Source organism: Aquila chrysaetos, chromosome 3 (genome assembly GCF_900496995.4).
Source record: "Aquila chrysaetos chrysaetos chromosome 3, bAquChr1.4, whole genome shotgun sequence".
Taxonomy (NCBI): Eukaryota; Metazoa; Chordata; class Aves; order Accipitriformes; family Accipitridae; genus Aquila; species Aquila chrysaetos.
The window spans coordinates 39,409,879-39,427,257 of record NC_044006.1 but is presented as its reverse complement, the minus strand read 5'-3'; the positions used below and the strand labels follow the sequence as shown (position 1 = coordinate 39,427,257).

Genomic DNA, 17,379 nt, shown 5'->3' with positions numbered 1-17,379 from the left:
TTGACATTTGTCCTTTTGTTAGAATTACTGACGGAGTTTGATCAAACTGTCAGCCTGGCCTCTGCAAAAATGTGATGACTTCAAGAGTCATAGAGCATACCATTCTGCATTTCCCATTTTCCATTGACCCAAAAAAGAAAGGAAGATAGCTCAGTATGTAGTGAGTACCAGAGCAGTTCTCGGGTCATACTAAGATTGTGGTGGGGTGGCAAGAATTGAAGGTAGAGTGAAGCAATGCCAGCAAGTGTTATACATTCTGTATTTAAAATATTTGTTGCATATTTTGAATCCTTACTTCCAGGAAAAACCAACGTAGGTTAGAGATGGGAATTAATATTGTACAAGACTTGCTAGAAAGTATAGCTACTAAACTTCTTATAATACCTGTTCTTTTCTTAGAATAGGTGTGGGTAATTTGCAATGCATTTTTAATGATCAGCTGGTAACCGGTTGTTCCCTATTAGGTTTGTTTGCATTTCTCTTTCCAGTTTTATCACTGATAATATTCTCATAGTTGGCTGTGGTTAGCAAATACCTGCTTATTGATTGGCTTGTTCAGTGTAGACTGGTCTCATATATACTTGACTCTACTTGGTCTTTCTCCTTGATTTCCACAACTACTTTGCCTTGAGAATTCCATTTCTCATTCTGCTGCAGACATACTGTTTTTCACACTGAAGCTCCTGCTTATTCATCATTTTCTACTTTGCTTTTATACCAAGCACGCACATACATACAAGTATCATTTGGATCAGGCTAATTTTCTGTTTAGATATAACCATTTATACTCAGTTGTTCCGTATGCTGTGTGTACCAAAGTCTTTCAGTCTCTCTTAATATCTACATGAATGTTTTCATGATGTTATAATTTTGGCTTGAACACCAGAAAGAATTTATATGTTCAGACCTTCCATAAAAGTCATTTAACAAATCGCTGAATACATACGAAAAGGTGACTGCATGGTGAAGAGCAATGTAAGAATAAAATTATAATGAACTAATACTATTACTTTATTAGTCAAACATGACTGAAAGGTGACACCTACTTATGCACACAGCATACTGCTCTGTTATTTCCTTAGTGAAGTACATCAACAGAATTGGGGTGTAGCATTATATTGATTGAATGGTGGTGGCAATCAACCCCGGAATTATTGCTAGCTCAGCCACTTTTGCTTAGTGGTGCCGTTCATCTTAAATACAGCTTTGTATGTATTTTAGAGACCAAAGATAAAGTAACTGTTACTGGCCTTGGTAATATAAAAATTGGTATTAGAATAATTTATGTCACATGAAATGCATTGACATTTTTCTTCAAAAGTTGCAGAGGGCGTTGCTTTTGATCTGAGAGTATTTAGGCAAAGCAGCTTTCCATAGCAAAACTGTGAAGTATTAGATCTGCACATTATTACAAATTCTTCTTCAATGTTAGCCTTGCTGTGATGAGAGAGGACTAATACAGTGATTAGTTTCATTTCCTTTCATCTGCAGAACCAGTACAACTTTGTTGCCTTGTCAATACAGAAAGTAAACAAAGAAGCAGTGATGTAAGCATTTGTATGTGTCTTTGAATTCTCTTATTTCTGCAAATCAGTGCAGTATATCAGAGTAAGTTTTCTAATCTGCCGAGACTTGATCTCCACTATTTTTAAATTACCTGGTGTGCATGTAGAATGTATTATGTGAAGGAAACAGAGCAGATAGAGATGCTCTGTGTTTGGAATAGGACCTAACTGAGATGACTTAGAAATTACATTATTATACACATGGGGTCAGGAACACAGAATAGACTAACATAGGGCAGTTGCAGTATTTCTTACAGTTCTTCCAGAAAAAATACCTTGAATAGGCAACACAACTGGTCTCTCTCTTTTATGAGCTCCTGTCAAAAGGGTTCTCAGGTGAAAGCATTCTTATTAACATGAGAATCCCTCTGTAGTCCTTATTGTTGTGTATTAGCATTCTGACAAAACAAGAGCCATACATGCTCAGCATTTCATTTCTCAAGGTGATTTTCAATGCACCAAAAGCTCAGTGAAGGATGCTTTACAGTATCCTTTCAGCTAGTTAGCAAAATAACGTCAGTTGTTGGAAGTATATTTGCAATTGAAGTCAACTGTGTTTTGGTTCTTTTCATTTAAGTGCATTACAGAAGCAAATGTGTTACATGCCATACATATTAAAACAGGTAAAATCCTTGCCTTTCAAGCAAGTTTATAGTGGCTTTATTTCAGTTTCTGAATACTGTTTTAAAGACTGAATAGTAATGAAACAGTGAAATGCAGCTTTCTCCTTGATGCATCAGGAATAGTCAGTTTGCAGTGCTCCCTATAAAGCCTATCTGGGTGAAATATAGTATTCTCTTATTTAAGTATGCTTCTCTTTAAAATAGTTGTCTTCAATTTATCACACCTAATTATTAATGGGCATAATTCTATTTATAGGCAGTTTTTGCTTGAATGAATATTGATATTTATATTCAAAGAACAATCCAGTTAAAAATGGGTAAGCTAAAGTATTTCACTTGCAGCTTAGCAACCTGATCAAGTTATTATTTTTCCTTATTTATTATAATTTGCATTTTTTTTAAACTGACTTAATATAAATCAGGGTAAATAGATACTTTGAAATTAAACACAGGTTAATCAAGATGTGAAGATTAAATTAAATTATCCAGTACGATGATCTCCACACACTCTGAAGTTGCTTGTTCATGTGTGGTTTGTATGTAGCATAAACATGGAATTGTGGGGTTTGCATAATTTTTTTTATTCTATCATTTTAAATTGTAATTACAGAAACAGAACTAGCATTATTTTTAAATGCTTTGTAATATACATAAACCAGATTTTTGTGTAGCTGGAAATAATAGAAGTCTGTAAAGCAGTTTACATCTGTGCAGGTGTTCTTCCTCTTCACTTGCTTGCACACTTGCCATCATGAAAAATCTGAGGCTTACTTGTCTGCTTTTCCAAATTTGTTTATGCCTCAGCGCAGTGTTCAGAAAAACAGCCTTAATGTCACTCAGCTGGAGAAGGCTTCTTCTAATACATGTGAGGAAGGACTACCGTAGTCATGCCTCTTAAAGTATTATTATCTATCTGAGGAAAAGTCTTAAGAGCGGTTTGGGGTTTTTTTTCTGTAACATGGAACATTACTGCTCGTAACAGCAATTGTGGTCTCCAGAGGAAAAGAAAGTTCTACGTGAACACCCACATAAGTAACATGTTGTGATGGGTTGACCCTGGCTGGTTGCCAGGTGCCCACCAAAGCCGTTCTATCACTCCCCCTCCTCAGCTGGACAGGGGAGAGAAAATATAACAAAGAGCTTGTGGGTCGAGATAAGGACAGGAGAGATATCACTCATCACTTACCGTCACGGGCAAAACAGACTCAACTTGGGGAAATTAACTCACTTTATTACAAATCAACCAGAGTAGGGTAATGAGAAATAAAACCGAATCTCAGAACACCTTCCCTCCACCCCTCCCTTCTTCCCGGGCACAACTTCACTCCCGGCTTCTCTACCAACCCCCCCCAGCGGCACAGGGGGACGGGGATGGGGTTTACGGTCAGTTCATCACACGTTGTTTTCTGCCGCTTCATCCTCCTCAGGGGGAGGACTCATCACACTCTTCCCTGCTCCAACGTGGGGTCCCACCCACGGGAGACAGTCCTCCACGAACTTCTCCAACGTGGGCCCTTCCCACGGGCTGCAGTTCTTCACGAACTGCTCCAGCATGGGTCCTTTCCACGGTGTGCAGTCCTTCAGGAGCACACTGCTCCAGCGTGGGTCCCCCACGGGGTCACAAGTCCTGCCAGAAAACCTGCTCCGTGGGCTCCTCTCTCCACAGATCCGCAGGTCCTGCCAGGAACCTGCTCCAGCGCAGGGTTCCCACGGGGTCACAGCCTCCTTCGGGAAACCCACCTGCTCCGGCGTGGGGTCCTCCACGGCTACAGGTGGATATCTGCTCCACCGTGGACCTCCATGGACTGCAGGGGGACAGCCTGCCTCACCATGGTCTTCGCCACGGGCCGCAGGGGAATCTCTGCTCCGGCGCCTGGAGCATCTCCTCCCCCTCCTTCTTCACTGACCTTGGTGTCCGCAGAGTTGTTTCTCTTACATGTTCTCACTCCTCTCTCCGGCTGCCGAATCTGCCTGTCCCAACTTTTTTTTTTCCTTCTTAAAAATGTTATCACAGAGGCGTTACCACTATCGCTGATTGGCTCGGCCTTGGCCGGCGGCGGGTCCGTCTCAGAGCTGGTATTGGCTTTCTCTTGAACACAGGGGAAGCTTCTAGCAGCTTCTTTCAGAAGCCACCCCTGTAACCCCCCCCGCTACCAAAACCTTGCCAACAAAACCAATACACATGTCAAACTTTAGACATTATTTTAGTGATGAGAAGTGCTTTGTTGTTAGCATAATGATTGAGTGGATACCAGACATGTCAGTGGGTAAGGTGTGAAGCAAAGTCATTACTTCTCAATACATACCCCAGGCTGAAAAATCTGCATCGTTCCATCTTAATCGGTGTGCTTTCAGCTGAGCTTCCATGAAAGGCTTTTTGTTTAGAAAGATCAGGTAAAGGAATCATTGTGTTTTCCTTATCCTCCAGTACCAGCCCCGAGTGATTTGTTTTCCTCCATAGAGTGTTGTCTCATACATACGTACAGGTCAAGCCACAGAAAGGCAAAATGTAGAGGAACAAACCTGGAAAAGCAGTGGGATGATCCCTAGGAAAAAGAAAGCACTGGGTGGTGAGTGGTCATCATCCTGAATGTCGGAGTGAGTGAGGAAGAGGAAACCTGCATCCAGGTTATCTCACCCAAGCCACCAAAAGTGATTTACCTGGTAAATAGTTGTATAATTTTCACTTGCTTTGCTGGGCAATGAATTATGGAGTAGATATTTTACTTTAGTGTTCACAGATCCCAGCCCAAAACCATCGTATTTTTTTTATGTCTTTATGCCACATTTAGAGCACTTCTCTGCCTGGTCACAACCAGGAAAATGAATGTATTCATTATGTTAACAACAAATATTAGATTACTGATTTGAGTTCAAATTTAAGCACCTTTTACAGATTAAAAATTTTCAGTAAAAATTGAATTTTACTGATATTTCTGTATATTTTAATTTATTTTCTCTACAGATGATTCAGACCATCAGGACTCTAGTTGAAAATACAGATAGCTTATATGAGAAGATAGTGCAGTGTCAGAAAGCAGGTAAGTACAAGCTGTTTTTTAAAAATGTTATAAAGAACTTACTGCATTTCTCTTTATTTTCCAAAACTTTTAATTGAGTTTATTTATTCAACTGTAGCAAAAAAATACCCAAAAACCCAACAACAGAAAAACAAACAAAAAACTTTATTGTAATTAAGGCACATACAGTAACAGTGAAAAGGACATTTCAAATCATAGAAAGCAAAGATCCATAGAATTACAGCTTGACTTTGGAAATCATGAGCATTTTATATATGGACAGTAGCTTGTCAATATAGTCATTTCCACAAATGCAGACATAGGATTAGAGGAAAGAAAGTGAATGATCTTTCTTCACAATGAAATCTTTTAACCATTTAGTCCGATCTTGTCTTTTACTACGTGAGAACTTTTCCCCTTTTGTCATGGTAGGCTTAATGTCTTCAAGAGCCTTGGTGAAGTACTTTGCCTTCTGATAATTACATGACAGTAGTTCAGTTATTTCATCCCTGTGTTTCTCTAGATCTGTTGGGTGGATACCCTCTGGTTCTGCTGCTTTGTTACTATTTTATCTATTCAGAGTAAAACTGGTATTGTAGACAATTACATGTATCTTCTGTGGCAGACTTTTCAAACCACATGGATGCAGAAAGTCTGATTTTTTAAAAAAACTTTCTTATGACCTATTGGTCCCCCATTCTCTGGAATTTTTCCTGTTTCTGATCCATACGTGAAAGAGATTGCATAGTTAGTTCTTTATCCCTTCACAAATTGCCTCTTTTTCACCTGATACTTTGTAATGGTTTTCTCATTTGAACACAACTTCGAGTTTTGAAGGTTTCCCTCTTATTTTGAACATCTCTGACCTTGCTATTTAATCATGGTTGTTTTCTTTTGGTCTTTCTAACATATTTTTTAAACAATGTTATAAATTTACTCAAGACTAGTGAGGCATCACATTTTGCATTAGAAACAGGAAGGCTGCCGGAGAGTCAGTCAAGGTGTCTACAACCATGTCTTGCATGACTCAGCTGGGACAAAAACTTTTTATATACAAATACATTTTTATCTGTCAGATATTCAGCACCCTGCTGCTCCCATAATATTCCATGATTTTCTTCCATTCTTTGATCTGCTTCTCTGGTCTCCTATAAATTTCAGTATCTTTTCTTCATTCTCTTTTACTGAAAAGAAAAAAATAATGCTCTTCCACCTTCACCCTTCCTTTACAAACTCTTTTCTGTTAGCAGTGTCTTCCAACTCAGATCAGCAGCAGGAATGCTTACCCACTCTGAATTTCTAGATCTCCCCTTTATTCACAGCTCATATTCCTCAGACTCTGTGAACTTTAGTCAAACCACAGAACTGTCAAAATACTTGAAAATTTTAATTTGTCCTATTTACTTCAAGCTGTCAAACATAAATAATCATAAATACCATGAGTGACAAAATATTATTTCACATATCTTGTTGGTAGATGCAGAGATTTATCTAAAATACGAAACTTAAAATATATCATGCTGCAATAAAGACATTGTCTTGTAGACTTGTACGCTTCTTGAATCATCTCCCATTTTTGTGGTGATAGTGTGCCATATGTTTTTAGCTTTGTCACTGTCTCAGGCAGCTTAGATCCTTGGTTAGAGGTAAAGCAAAAGCTAATTGCCTATTTTACCTCAAATTTTGGAATTGTTGCCCTTCAGAAAAGATTGCTTTCTACTAACTGATACAGATTCCAGTAAACTTCCATATGTCTGATTTTCTTGAGTCTTACAACCTTATTTTACATGAAGTGCAGCTGGGTCCAAGAATCCTTTGTTTAAGAATGCTAAAGACTTAAAGCCCATGCTAAATAGCAGAGATTTTGATCTCATTTGAATGAGAAACCTCCAGCATGGTGACATAAGCCTAAGTATGGATTATGTAACAGATCCTGCTATTCAGGGCAGCTTTAGCCCTGCAGGGTCAAAGTACTTTTTAAGATGAATCAGCTGAATTGAATTACCTTTTAATATCAACAGTTTTCAAAGATTTTCTTATGACTAGTTGATCTCATGATCTCAGTAGATGCTACTTTATTTAATTCCGAGTGAAAGAGTGTATGTTTTCCTATGTAGTTTCTTGATAAGGAAAAAGCAAAATTATGCCCTTGTCTGGGCTTTTTTGTTCTGTGGCTCAAAGAGGGAAAAAGCTGCTAAAATAAGAAGAAATACGTAAGCTGCCAATAAGCAGTAAATTTTTCTTGTCATGAACAGACTTATAAGAGCATTCTGTTAAGTAGACAAAGTGGACTTCCTCTATTAAACCGTTTTTTAACTTAAGTTTAGTAATAAGGCTTTTGGCCTCCTTTAAAATTAATTACTAATTTTAAAATAAATACACCATTATTTCTTACTTAGGTTGATGGCCTATTGAATAAGCAAAACCACAATTCTTGAGATGGCTCTTTTCAGAATTCAGGTTCTTTGCTATTAATATTCTCTAAGAACATATAACTGGAAAATTCTCTCCTTATTTTGGTCCTTTAAAATTAAACCATATCAAAAAAACTTCTTTGTTTTCTTCATATCAGCATATTAATTTCAGCTCAACACATTCTGTTCTTAATTAAATAGTTATTGAAAGCATTTTAGAGACAATAACTAATGAAAAGATAAGGAAACATAATATTGCTTTGGTTCCCACTGTACTTCTCATTCTTTAACAGAATTAAGAAAAAAGTCTGCATAACTTCAAAATGATTGCAGTGCCATTTATTTTGCTATTAAGCCAGCTAAAGATCCTGCAAGAAAACAGAATGTAGGTGCTAAAGGGAATTTAAAGATAATCCAGTCCGTCCCCTTAATCTGTTAAAGACCTAAAATGCTCCTGTATCTTCTCTACAGTACAGAATTTGAATGTCCAGGTCACCTTACCCAATTCGTAGACCTCCTTTGTACCCAACTCACATCATTCTTGTACTTCTCTTTTGAATCTTCTATAGCATTCTTTTGCTTTATAATTTAAATACTGCCTGAGCTCATCACTGGTTAAAAGAGAGAACCACAGTTTAGGAATTCATTTTGGTGTTCAGCACTGGGAGCTCAAAGGGACATGCGATATTCCAATTATTCATTAAATGATATGGGGGCCAAACAATGAGTGAACACAGTTTGCTGGTGACAAAGAATTATTGACTGTAATCTCATGTAGATATGACTGTGAAACAGTACAGGAACATCTTGTGACACTGAGAATTACAAAACAATGTGTGAAATGCAACATCAGTAAGGGTAAATGAGTGTGTGTAGGGGAAACAGTAGTCTCAACAATACCTACAAGAAATGGTCTCTTAAGGTTTCTGTTTTAATTCAGGAAATGAAGTGATTGTATTCAGTTCTAACAGTGTCAATTTACTGCTAATATCATGCATAAATACGCATTCCAGCACTGTCTGCTGATAATTCAGATTGCTTTTTTTCTGTGTGGCTTTAGAGTTGTAACCTTCCCTAGTCATCTGTGCAGCCAAAACTCTTATTCACGTTCTTGTCTTCTGGGATCTCGGCTACACTATCGTTTTCTCTGAGTTTGACCATTATAGTTTTGCATTATGTACGTTATTTTCCTGGCTGTTGTTTTGATGATGTCTGTCCCTATATTCATTTCTATACTTTTTCCTCATTCTACATGAATATGGAGCTGCTTTCACTTTTCTTGTGTTTGCTCATTTGGTAGCAAGAGTTTCTACTGCCTGATAGATTGTCAGACATCGTCATGCTTTCTATCGTGTTGTCCCACAGGCTTGCTGTAAACATCCACGAGGCTACTTCCTTTGAATTGTTTTTTTAAAATTATCCTACAAATATAGCTAGATTGACACATGTCCTCCTACCACCTTAACCAAAATAGTTTTCATTGCTTCCTTGTACTCCCCACTCTTTCTTTATCCATCTGTTCTCTTCTTTCCTCATACTTTGATTCTAAGTTTTTGGAGCAGGGACTGTCTCATTTATTCCATCTGTACAGTGACTAAAACGGAAGGGACTCAGTTTATTAAATAATGCAAGTAGTAAAAGACATAAAATGAGTACATTTTTAAACATGTACTCCAAAGCAGTCCTTCAGCAGTGTCAGAAACAGGATACAGTTTCAAGAAAGGGAATATCCAGCCATTCTGGTTGCTGTCAAAGATAAACACAGTGCACAATATCCATTGGGAAAAAGTTATGTCTGCGCTGCATGCAGAAAAAGACTAGGATAAGGGCCATATAAGCACTGCAAATACTTCTTGTAGTTGAAAATTAAAGTAATAAAATCAATTTTGTTCAACTAGCGATAACTCTCAGTTCCCAGTTGTTACTGCTTAAGCTTTTCAGCAAAACAACACATTTACTGAGCTGTTTCTTTTGCTGTTTGTTCCTCTTATTTGCATTCTAAATTGCCTTTTGACTTAGGGTCCACCAAAACAAAGCATGTAAGATGCAGAAAAAGTAATATTCTATGTTATATGTTATGTACAGATTAGGTAGTCCATTAATAGAGGAAAAGAAATTGATACAAATGAATGTTGAGGAGCACTTTTGGCTGGGTATATAAGCATGCGATTGAGTTTTTATTTAAACAGTGAAGGGGAATGACTAGATCAGTTGTTCCCAACATTTTTGTAGTTATCCCTGACTTGAAAGAATTTGCAGTGTTCATTGCCTGGGTACTGTGGAGTTTGCACAAGTTCAGCAGAATTTGTTAATCCATGTCTTCTGAAATGCTGCCTCTCATCAGCAAGTCTTGACTTTTGATTAGAAGCCACTGCATTTAAACTATGGCTTCATATGTAGAGATTGAAGAAATGCTGCTTTATCTGTTACTGTTGGACTTCATAACTGAGCAATATTTAATCTGACTGCATCAGTAGGACATGCTGATCTTCAAGTTAAGTCCTATAATTGGATCCTTTACTATATTTTTTCATGAGGTTCACTGTTGAAATTAAACAATCTGCAATATTTACCACCATCACATAAACTCCAACGTCACCTGCTATGACTAAAACAGCACTTTGAGGCCCCTCTCAGCCAGTCTACATTGTTCTGAAATACCTGCTTTTCCCTGTTTTCTCCTTCTTCCCATTTTTTCTAAGCCAGCTATCAAATTTTTTTAACTCCTTTCTCCACGCTTGTCACAACATCATTTTGTAGATTTATTAGCACAATAGACTGTCTCCTGGACTTAAGGAAAGGTGTCAATAAAGGGCATATTCAGGACAATCCTTTTCTTGGTATGTCTCTTAACTTCCTTTCTGTATTCAGTCAATTTTAACCTGTTTTTTTCTTTTCCTCTTTTACTCCATCTGCTCCATTTTTTCTACATTTTTTTCTTCCTATTTGTCCTTCCTCAAGCAACTCCACTAAGCACCTCCGGGTACATCACCACAGCAGCTCAGGTTATACTGTCATTGCATATACTCCCTGGCTCTGTAATCCTGTTCCTCTCCTGTGCCTTGAATATTCTTGAAGCCACATTCTACTGGGGGGAAGGGGGAGGGAAGTGAAGAATTGTGCTTAGATTAATGTAGGTAGCATTGGTGAATAAATGATCAGTCTTTTTTCTTGATGTTCAGATCTCTCTCTCCATTGTTACTCGCACCAGTCATACACCGTATTTTTCATATATTGCTCCTCGTACATAGCTCACTGTAATACCTTGGTTGTTGCTGGGTTTTTTGAGAATCTGATACATTTTGCACAAGGGTGGATGATTCCTAGGATACAGCTCCTACACTTCTAGATGTTCTTAATGAACTCACTTGCTGCTTCCAGGGCAAACACTTAAACTAACATAGACTTTTGTATTGTTCTCCTGAGTTTGCCCCTTCACATGAAGCCTTTTTTTTCCTACTATTAATGCAATTCTAGCCCAGTAAAAGACCAGCTTGTATTAATCATGACTATCTAGAGCTGTACGTTCAACTTTCAGCAACCTCAGTGAGCAAAAATGATTGGAAAATTTGGTTATGTACTGGAAATCAGAATAAAATTGTAAGAGGCTAAAATAGAATTCTTGATTTTAAATAGGCTTTCCCAGTACAGAAATATTTACAAAATTAATCTGTTATATTAGCTTGTAGTTCATATTTTTTAGCAGTTGCCTTCTACCTGCTAAAATGATGAAAGAGACAAGATTAATTATACCTCTTAAGATACAGAGAAGTATACTAGAGTGCACAAATACAGCAGACGTTTTATGTACTAAGATCAGCTCACAGGCTACACTGTTACCCTAACCACAGTCTAACCCAAGACAGTAGGAAAGGATGAGGAGTCCATTTATTCCCCCGTGGACTATCTGTATCTATGTGTGACAACATAACTAGTACAACAGCTGCTGACTGAGACTAACCAACAGTGCCAACCTATCTATCTATAGATGGGTGTTTAAAAAAAAACAGAATTAGTAAAGTGTTATAATCACTACGGTTGAAAGACAAATTTTGTAATATGTGTTATTAGCCTAAAGCACTGAAAAGTTGAACAGGCTTTCAGATATACATTTCCCCTTCTTCATATTTTAAACAATAGCAACAAACAATAACGATTACAGTTTGGGGAAATGGCTCTGTGTTTAACTAATTGTGTTAATCAGGCAATTTGAAAGAAAAAGGTAACCAGCTTCTCCGGAGCAGAAGGTGATATTAAAGAAAGGAGAACTTACATTCCTGTGGAAGCAAAAGAGATAATAATTATGATTACCATGAAACAACGTGGTCTTAGCAGGAACTGAAGACTGGGAGAAATTTTAATGTGCCATAAATCAATGTCTTTATTAAGTCTGCTTTCTAGCATTCAGTGAAATCAGGATCTTTTTTGCTTAGACTTTCACTGGTCTCCCTTGAGGATCAAGGCTGATAGATAAAAGATGGAAACAGCAGTCTGTGGAAAAAAATCCTCTTCCTCGTAGCTTTGTGTTTGTGCCCTTTATTAACAGCATTAATTCATTCTCATACCTTGTGTAGTGGCTTAACTTCACCCACATTCAGAAATGTAGTCTGTCTTCACAGAGGACTGTCCTTGTGGATGAAAGTTTTCCCTGCATTGGGGGTGAAATACCAAGAGTCTTCTTTTCAGAGCAAATGTTTTAATATGTGAAGGCCTGGTTTTCTGTGTATTTTTGTAGGACTGCTGTTTTGGAGGTACACAAAAAGTGTTGGTGTGTGGGTTTTATGTGTTTTGTACCTTGATATGCGTTTTGCCGACTTTGGTGTCTAGAAGGTTAATGTTACATAGGAGTGTTCCTGACAGTGTTTGAGGAACGTGGAGCTGGTTACTCAACTCCTGGAAGTAAACAACTTTTAATTAAATCAAGGCCAGATGTCACAGATGTCCTCTTTGTAACTTCCTGAGAGTGTAAACTTGGTGCTGCAACTACATTGAATCTTGTCTGACAGTGGTTCATAAAGAAGTTGGTGACCATCTTATGTCATAAGTGGTTCCCCAGCATTGAAGAAAGTGTCTTATATTGAAAACTGAATTACTGTGATTGCATATGGAGCTGGATGAGTCTGGATTGGAAGACTAAATATTAATTTAGTCCTTGCAGAGAGGATGGCTTTCAGGAGGCTGTGATGCCATTGTCGTTTGGGATGTTGGGATAAGAAGGTTATCTCAGGCATAGAATTTGTTTTGCTACTTTTGCTACTTTTAAAGAATAAAAGGGCAGCAGGCACCAAAATGTATTTTTAACCATCTAAGTAGAGGCAGTACATGGCTGTCTGCATTTGGGGAACATTTCCACTTACTGTGGAGATACTGCACATTGCCAAAGTTGAAATAATTAAAAAATACTGAAAACTGATTTAGTTAATGTATTATTTCATCAAGTATTAATCTAAATATTTTGAATGCAAGTAATTCAGACCTGGAGCTTCTTGAAGCTGAAGCACAGCACACTCAGAATCTGCAAAGAAATTCTGATTCTCTAGTTATGACGTGAAATGTTTTGAGTGACTTCAGTGGGAAGTACGTGCTTGGAAGTACTTGAGGATTTAATCCCTGTTCCTGTTAAGACTCAGTTTTTGCAGCTAGCAGTAATCCTTAGATAATACAGACGTGCTCTTAAGTATTAATTTATTAAGGTTACTTTTAAATCTTTGTGTGAAAAGTGTTCTGTAAGCAAAATATGTGAGAATTTACAATTATAGTGACTTCTGTTGCTTCTCTAACGTGATTTATTTGATTTATTGTTGATGTGATCTGGTAGCCAGACTCCTTTCCCAATCCCTTTTCTGATAAACTTCATTTTAAGAGGAAATTGTGAGGTTGAAATACCTGAATGTTTAAGGAATATAATCTGAAATAAAAATATTGAGAAACATATTTAATGCTGTAAAAATTAAAGCCCTGGCTTTCAAAGATGTGGCCAAGAGTAGCAGTTGTATGTGCAGATTAAATATTTATATGGGGAAATGAGTACTTACAGCTTAAATTCTTTCCTGGAATTCTTTCCTTTCTGTTATTACCATTTAAATGACACAGTGTAGGAAGAAATATTTTAATGTATAAAATGCTGTCTTGGATTTTTTTTCTTGTAAGGAGCAAACCTCTGTATGCAAATTATTCACAGAAACTTTGTAAGCATTTGAGATGAGTGTACATAGTAATGGAGCTGCAATATGTGGTAACCTGATCAAGAGCTGTATGTTTTTTCCCCTTCCATTTTAAAAATACTTAATGTTTATTTCATTTTTATTACTTATTACTCTTCTGAAAAGTATTTCATTTCCTTTTAAATCAAAGTGCTCTACCAAGAATGATATAAAATATATTTGGCTTGACTGAAGTTAAGTGCTTACCTGCAGTATTATCTGTGTATTTTATATAGGTATAGACAAATATTGCTTGTTACCTGTTTCATATTAGGCCTACTCAGGATATACTTTTATTGCCAAAGTTCTGCCATTTTGCTATTTCATTGATAAAGGTTATTGTTAAGAGAAAAAACCTATACCAGGAGGAGCCCACCTGCTGTGTAGTCATGTCTTAGCTAGGTTGTAAATGGCGCTCTTGGCGAGAAAGGTTTCATCAAAGAAAACAAACGAGTATGTCAAGTAGAAGTTTGGCTGTAGAAGTACAGTATAGCAAGTGTTGTGCTTGCTGGAATGTATTGGGTTTGTGTGGCAAGGTTTTGGTAGTGGAGGGGTGGTTACAGGGGTGGCTCGCTGTTTTGCTAAGGATTCCTTGAAAAATGAGTATCTCAACTCTCAGTTAAAGAAAAGGTGTGAATTTTTTTCCTATAAACTGAGGTTGTATGCCAGGGCTTTGTGATAGTAACTCTTACAAAAGCAAACAAATTGCAGAGTTCCAAACAGTCTGAACTCCCACCTTACACACATGCACTCCGATTCTACATGTTTCAGTCTCTTTTCACATCAGAGTTTTCCAAAAAAGATATATGTATTGTACAGTAAAAAATTAAAAATACAGACAGATGCAGGTGAGTGACTTAAGGCTACTTGTGTAATATGTGCAATATATATGCCTCAGTTAGTTAAAAAATAGCAGAATCATGTATATGTCACATTTTAATCAATATCTTAAGTGTACTGCCTTGGAACTATAGTGAAAGCCCAGTAGTGGGAGGAATTGCTAACCGAATTCCAACAGGTGTCATTTCTAGTTAGTAATTAAGGATAGTGAGCTTCATATGAGGTTATTTCATTTTGAAGAAATTAAGAAACTGTTTTTTCCAAGCTAAATACAGTTGGATATGAGTAACTTTTAATAGTATCTACAGTGTTGTTTCTGATATGTATCCCCAAATAAAACCTTTTCCTGAAGATACAGCGTTGGCACTACAAAGCCAACATATCCAATATGCAGGGAAGCAACAGAAATAGATCTTCCTTCCTCCAGCATTTCAAGCATCAGCAAAACAATAACATACATATTATAAGCTCAGATGCTTGTAAGTTACGAAAGGTTTTGGATCTTCTGAATATATTTGTGACAATTAAAATATTGATTAAAAATCCAGGACTATAAAATAAAGCTCAGATTTGAATCTGGAAGTTATTCTGACAAGTGAAGGCTCAGAGTTCTTATCAGCCCATCAAGACTTATATTGCCTTGGATGTTTTATTTAGGAAAGACATTTTTTTACTGAAGTATGTCATAGCAATAAGATACCCCAGTTTCTATACTATCATATCAGTTCTTGTTTAGTTTATAGACATAAACATTCCATCAGAATATGCTGAGCATATTAATTAATTAATGCAGGTTTGAGGTCTGCCATGTAATATTATTTAGAGGATACATCATGCAGCTAGTTGAGGAAACACAGGACTGGAAGGTCCTGAAGTCTACCCCAGGTACAATTTTTGGAAATTGATCATGTCAAGTTCTATTTTAAAATGAATATGAGATATTGATTTGAGTAATTTTCTCCTTTTCAAGGCTGCTTACAGAACCACATCTACAATGGTAATAAATTTTACATAAATTCCAATTTTACTGTTGCACATTCATCCTAATATTGTCCTTTAGCTGAAATGATTCTTTGATGTCCACGGTCTTACCTGACTGATGTGTATCTACAGAGCAGTTACTCCTCTTTTGGTTTTCTTTTTGCTAGACTAACCAAGCAAATTTTTATTAACTGTCCTCACATGATACAGGGTTCCTATTGCATTGATCAGCTTTATAGCACTTCTGTTTTCCTCATGCTGTTTGAAGTTATTGAAAATGGGAGAAAAGAATTGTACATAAAATTTCAGAAGAGCACCTTGAATGATAGGATTTTCCTAGGAGGGATGAAGAAGTGTTAAAGCCATCTAATGCATTGCAGGGTTGGGGGGGAAGATCTGAGAGAGGCAAAAGCTGAGACAATCATGAAATTCAAACTAAACTAATCAGCATTCACTGGGGAACCAGAAAGGGATTCAGCACTGTAGGGGAGAATAATTATTTGGCAATACTGAAGACTGAGGGAGGTGATCCTTCCCTTCAGTGTTGGTGAGGCCACATCAGCAGTGCTGCATACAGGTCTGGACTCCCCAGTACAAGAGAGAGACAGACATATCGGTGATGGTCTAGCAAGGCCACAAAGATGATTCATGAATGGACTGGAGTTGATCTTTCATATGAGGAGAGACTGAGAAAGCTGGAGCAGAGAAGGTGCCGTGGGGATCTTGTGTTGTCAAACACTGGAAGAGGTTGTGGAGTCTCCGTCCTTGGAGATATTCAACACCCAACTGGACACAGTCCTGGGCAACCTGCCCTACCTGACCCTGCTTTGAGCAAGACAGTTGGACTTGACAATCTCCAGAGGTGCCTTCCAACCTCAATGATTCTGTGTAAATAAGGATTTTAGTAAAGTTGACATCTCTAATCAATGAGCTTTCTGGCTCAAGACAACAATCGATAATAATTTCATTTTAGATAAAAACATTTGTGCAATGGGCACAAACTAAAATCAGGAAATTCCGTCTGAACACAAGAAGAACACACATCCTATATAATCTTTGTGATCACTCAGAAACTTACGTATAATATCCTTTCTAACATCTGCCAGTATAAGTGGATAACATGAGTAACTTGTGCTTTTTGGATTAAGCAGGTGCTATATGCAGATACGGGTTAGTATTGTGTCTGTTATCGTCCAAGAGCTCTCAGGGAGTTCAAACTTATTAATGGACTAATAATACTAGAAGTAATTAAGCCTCATGAAAATTATTTGATTACTGTATCTTAAGGAGAGAGAAAGATGAATTTTTACTTGCAAGGAGATAGAAAATTCTGTGTATTTATAAAAAAAAGACATTTAGCATTCAGTTTTCTTTGCAAGCGTATCTTAAAGGCACTTTTACATGAGTTTATATGGACATATTTTTCATTTTATTAATGCAGCTGTAAATGAAAAGCCATTTCCTCTTTTTTCCTTTTTGTGTTAATCTTCTAAGAAGTCAGTTTCATTTTGTAATTTAACACTTTTGTTGTTATTTTGCCACTATTAATGCATAAAATAGTTCCAAGGCAAGATGCAGGAAAACTAAGCAGGAACATAGAAGGGGAATACGAAGAGAGATGTAGTTAGCAGTTTAAATGCTGTGCTGCATTCATACCCTGAAATTAAGTTGTCCCTATATTGTGTAGCGAATATTCCATTCAGCAGATGGAAAAACTGAGACCAAGAGGTGAA

The 17,379-nt window shown here is 37.2% G+C and overlaps 1 protein-coding gene across 3 annotated transcripts in view; it reads left to right on the top strand.

Annotated features, from left to right (window-relative positions):
* PLCL2 (phospholipase C like 2) overlaps positions 1-17,379 on the top strand; it is a 111,224-nt gene that overhangs the window by 81,350 nt on the left and 12,495 nt on the right. For all 3 annotated transcript variants that reach the window (XR_003922703.2, XM_030009404.2, XM_030009405.2), the window contains one exon: positions 5,154-5,229. Coding sequence is in view for 2 of the 3 variants with exons in the window: in XM_030009404.2 (XP_029865264.1) it covers positions 5,154-5,229 (76 nt within the window). In the remaining variant the exon portion in view is untranslated. The remainder of the gene's footprint in view (positions 1-5,153; positions 5,230-17,379) is intronic.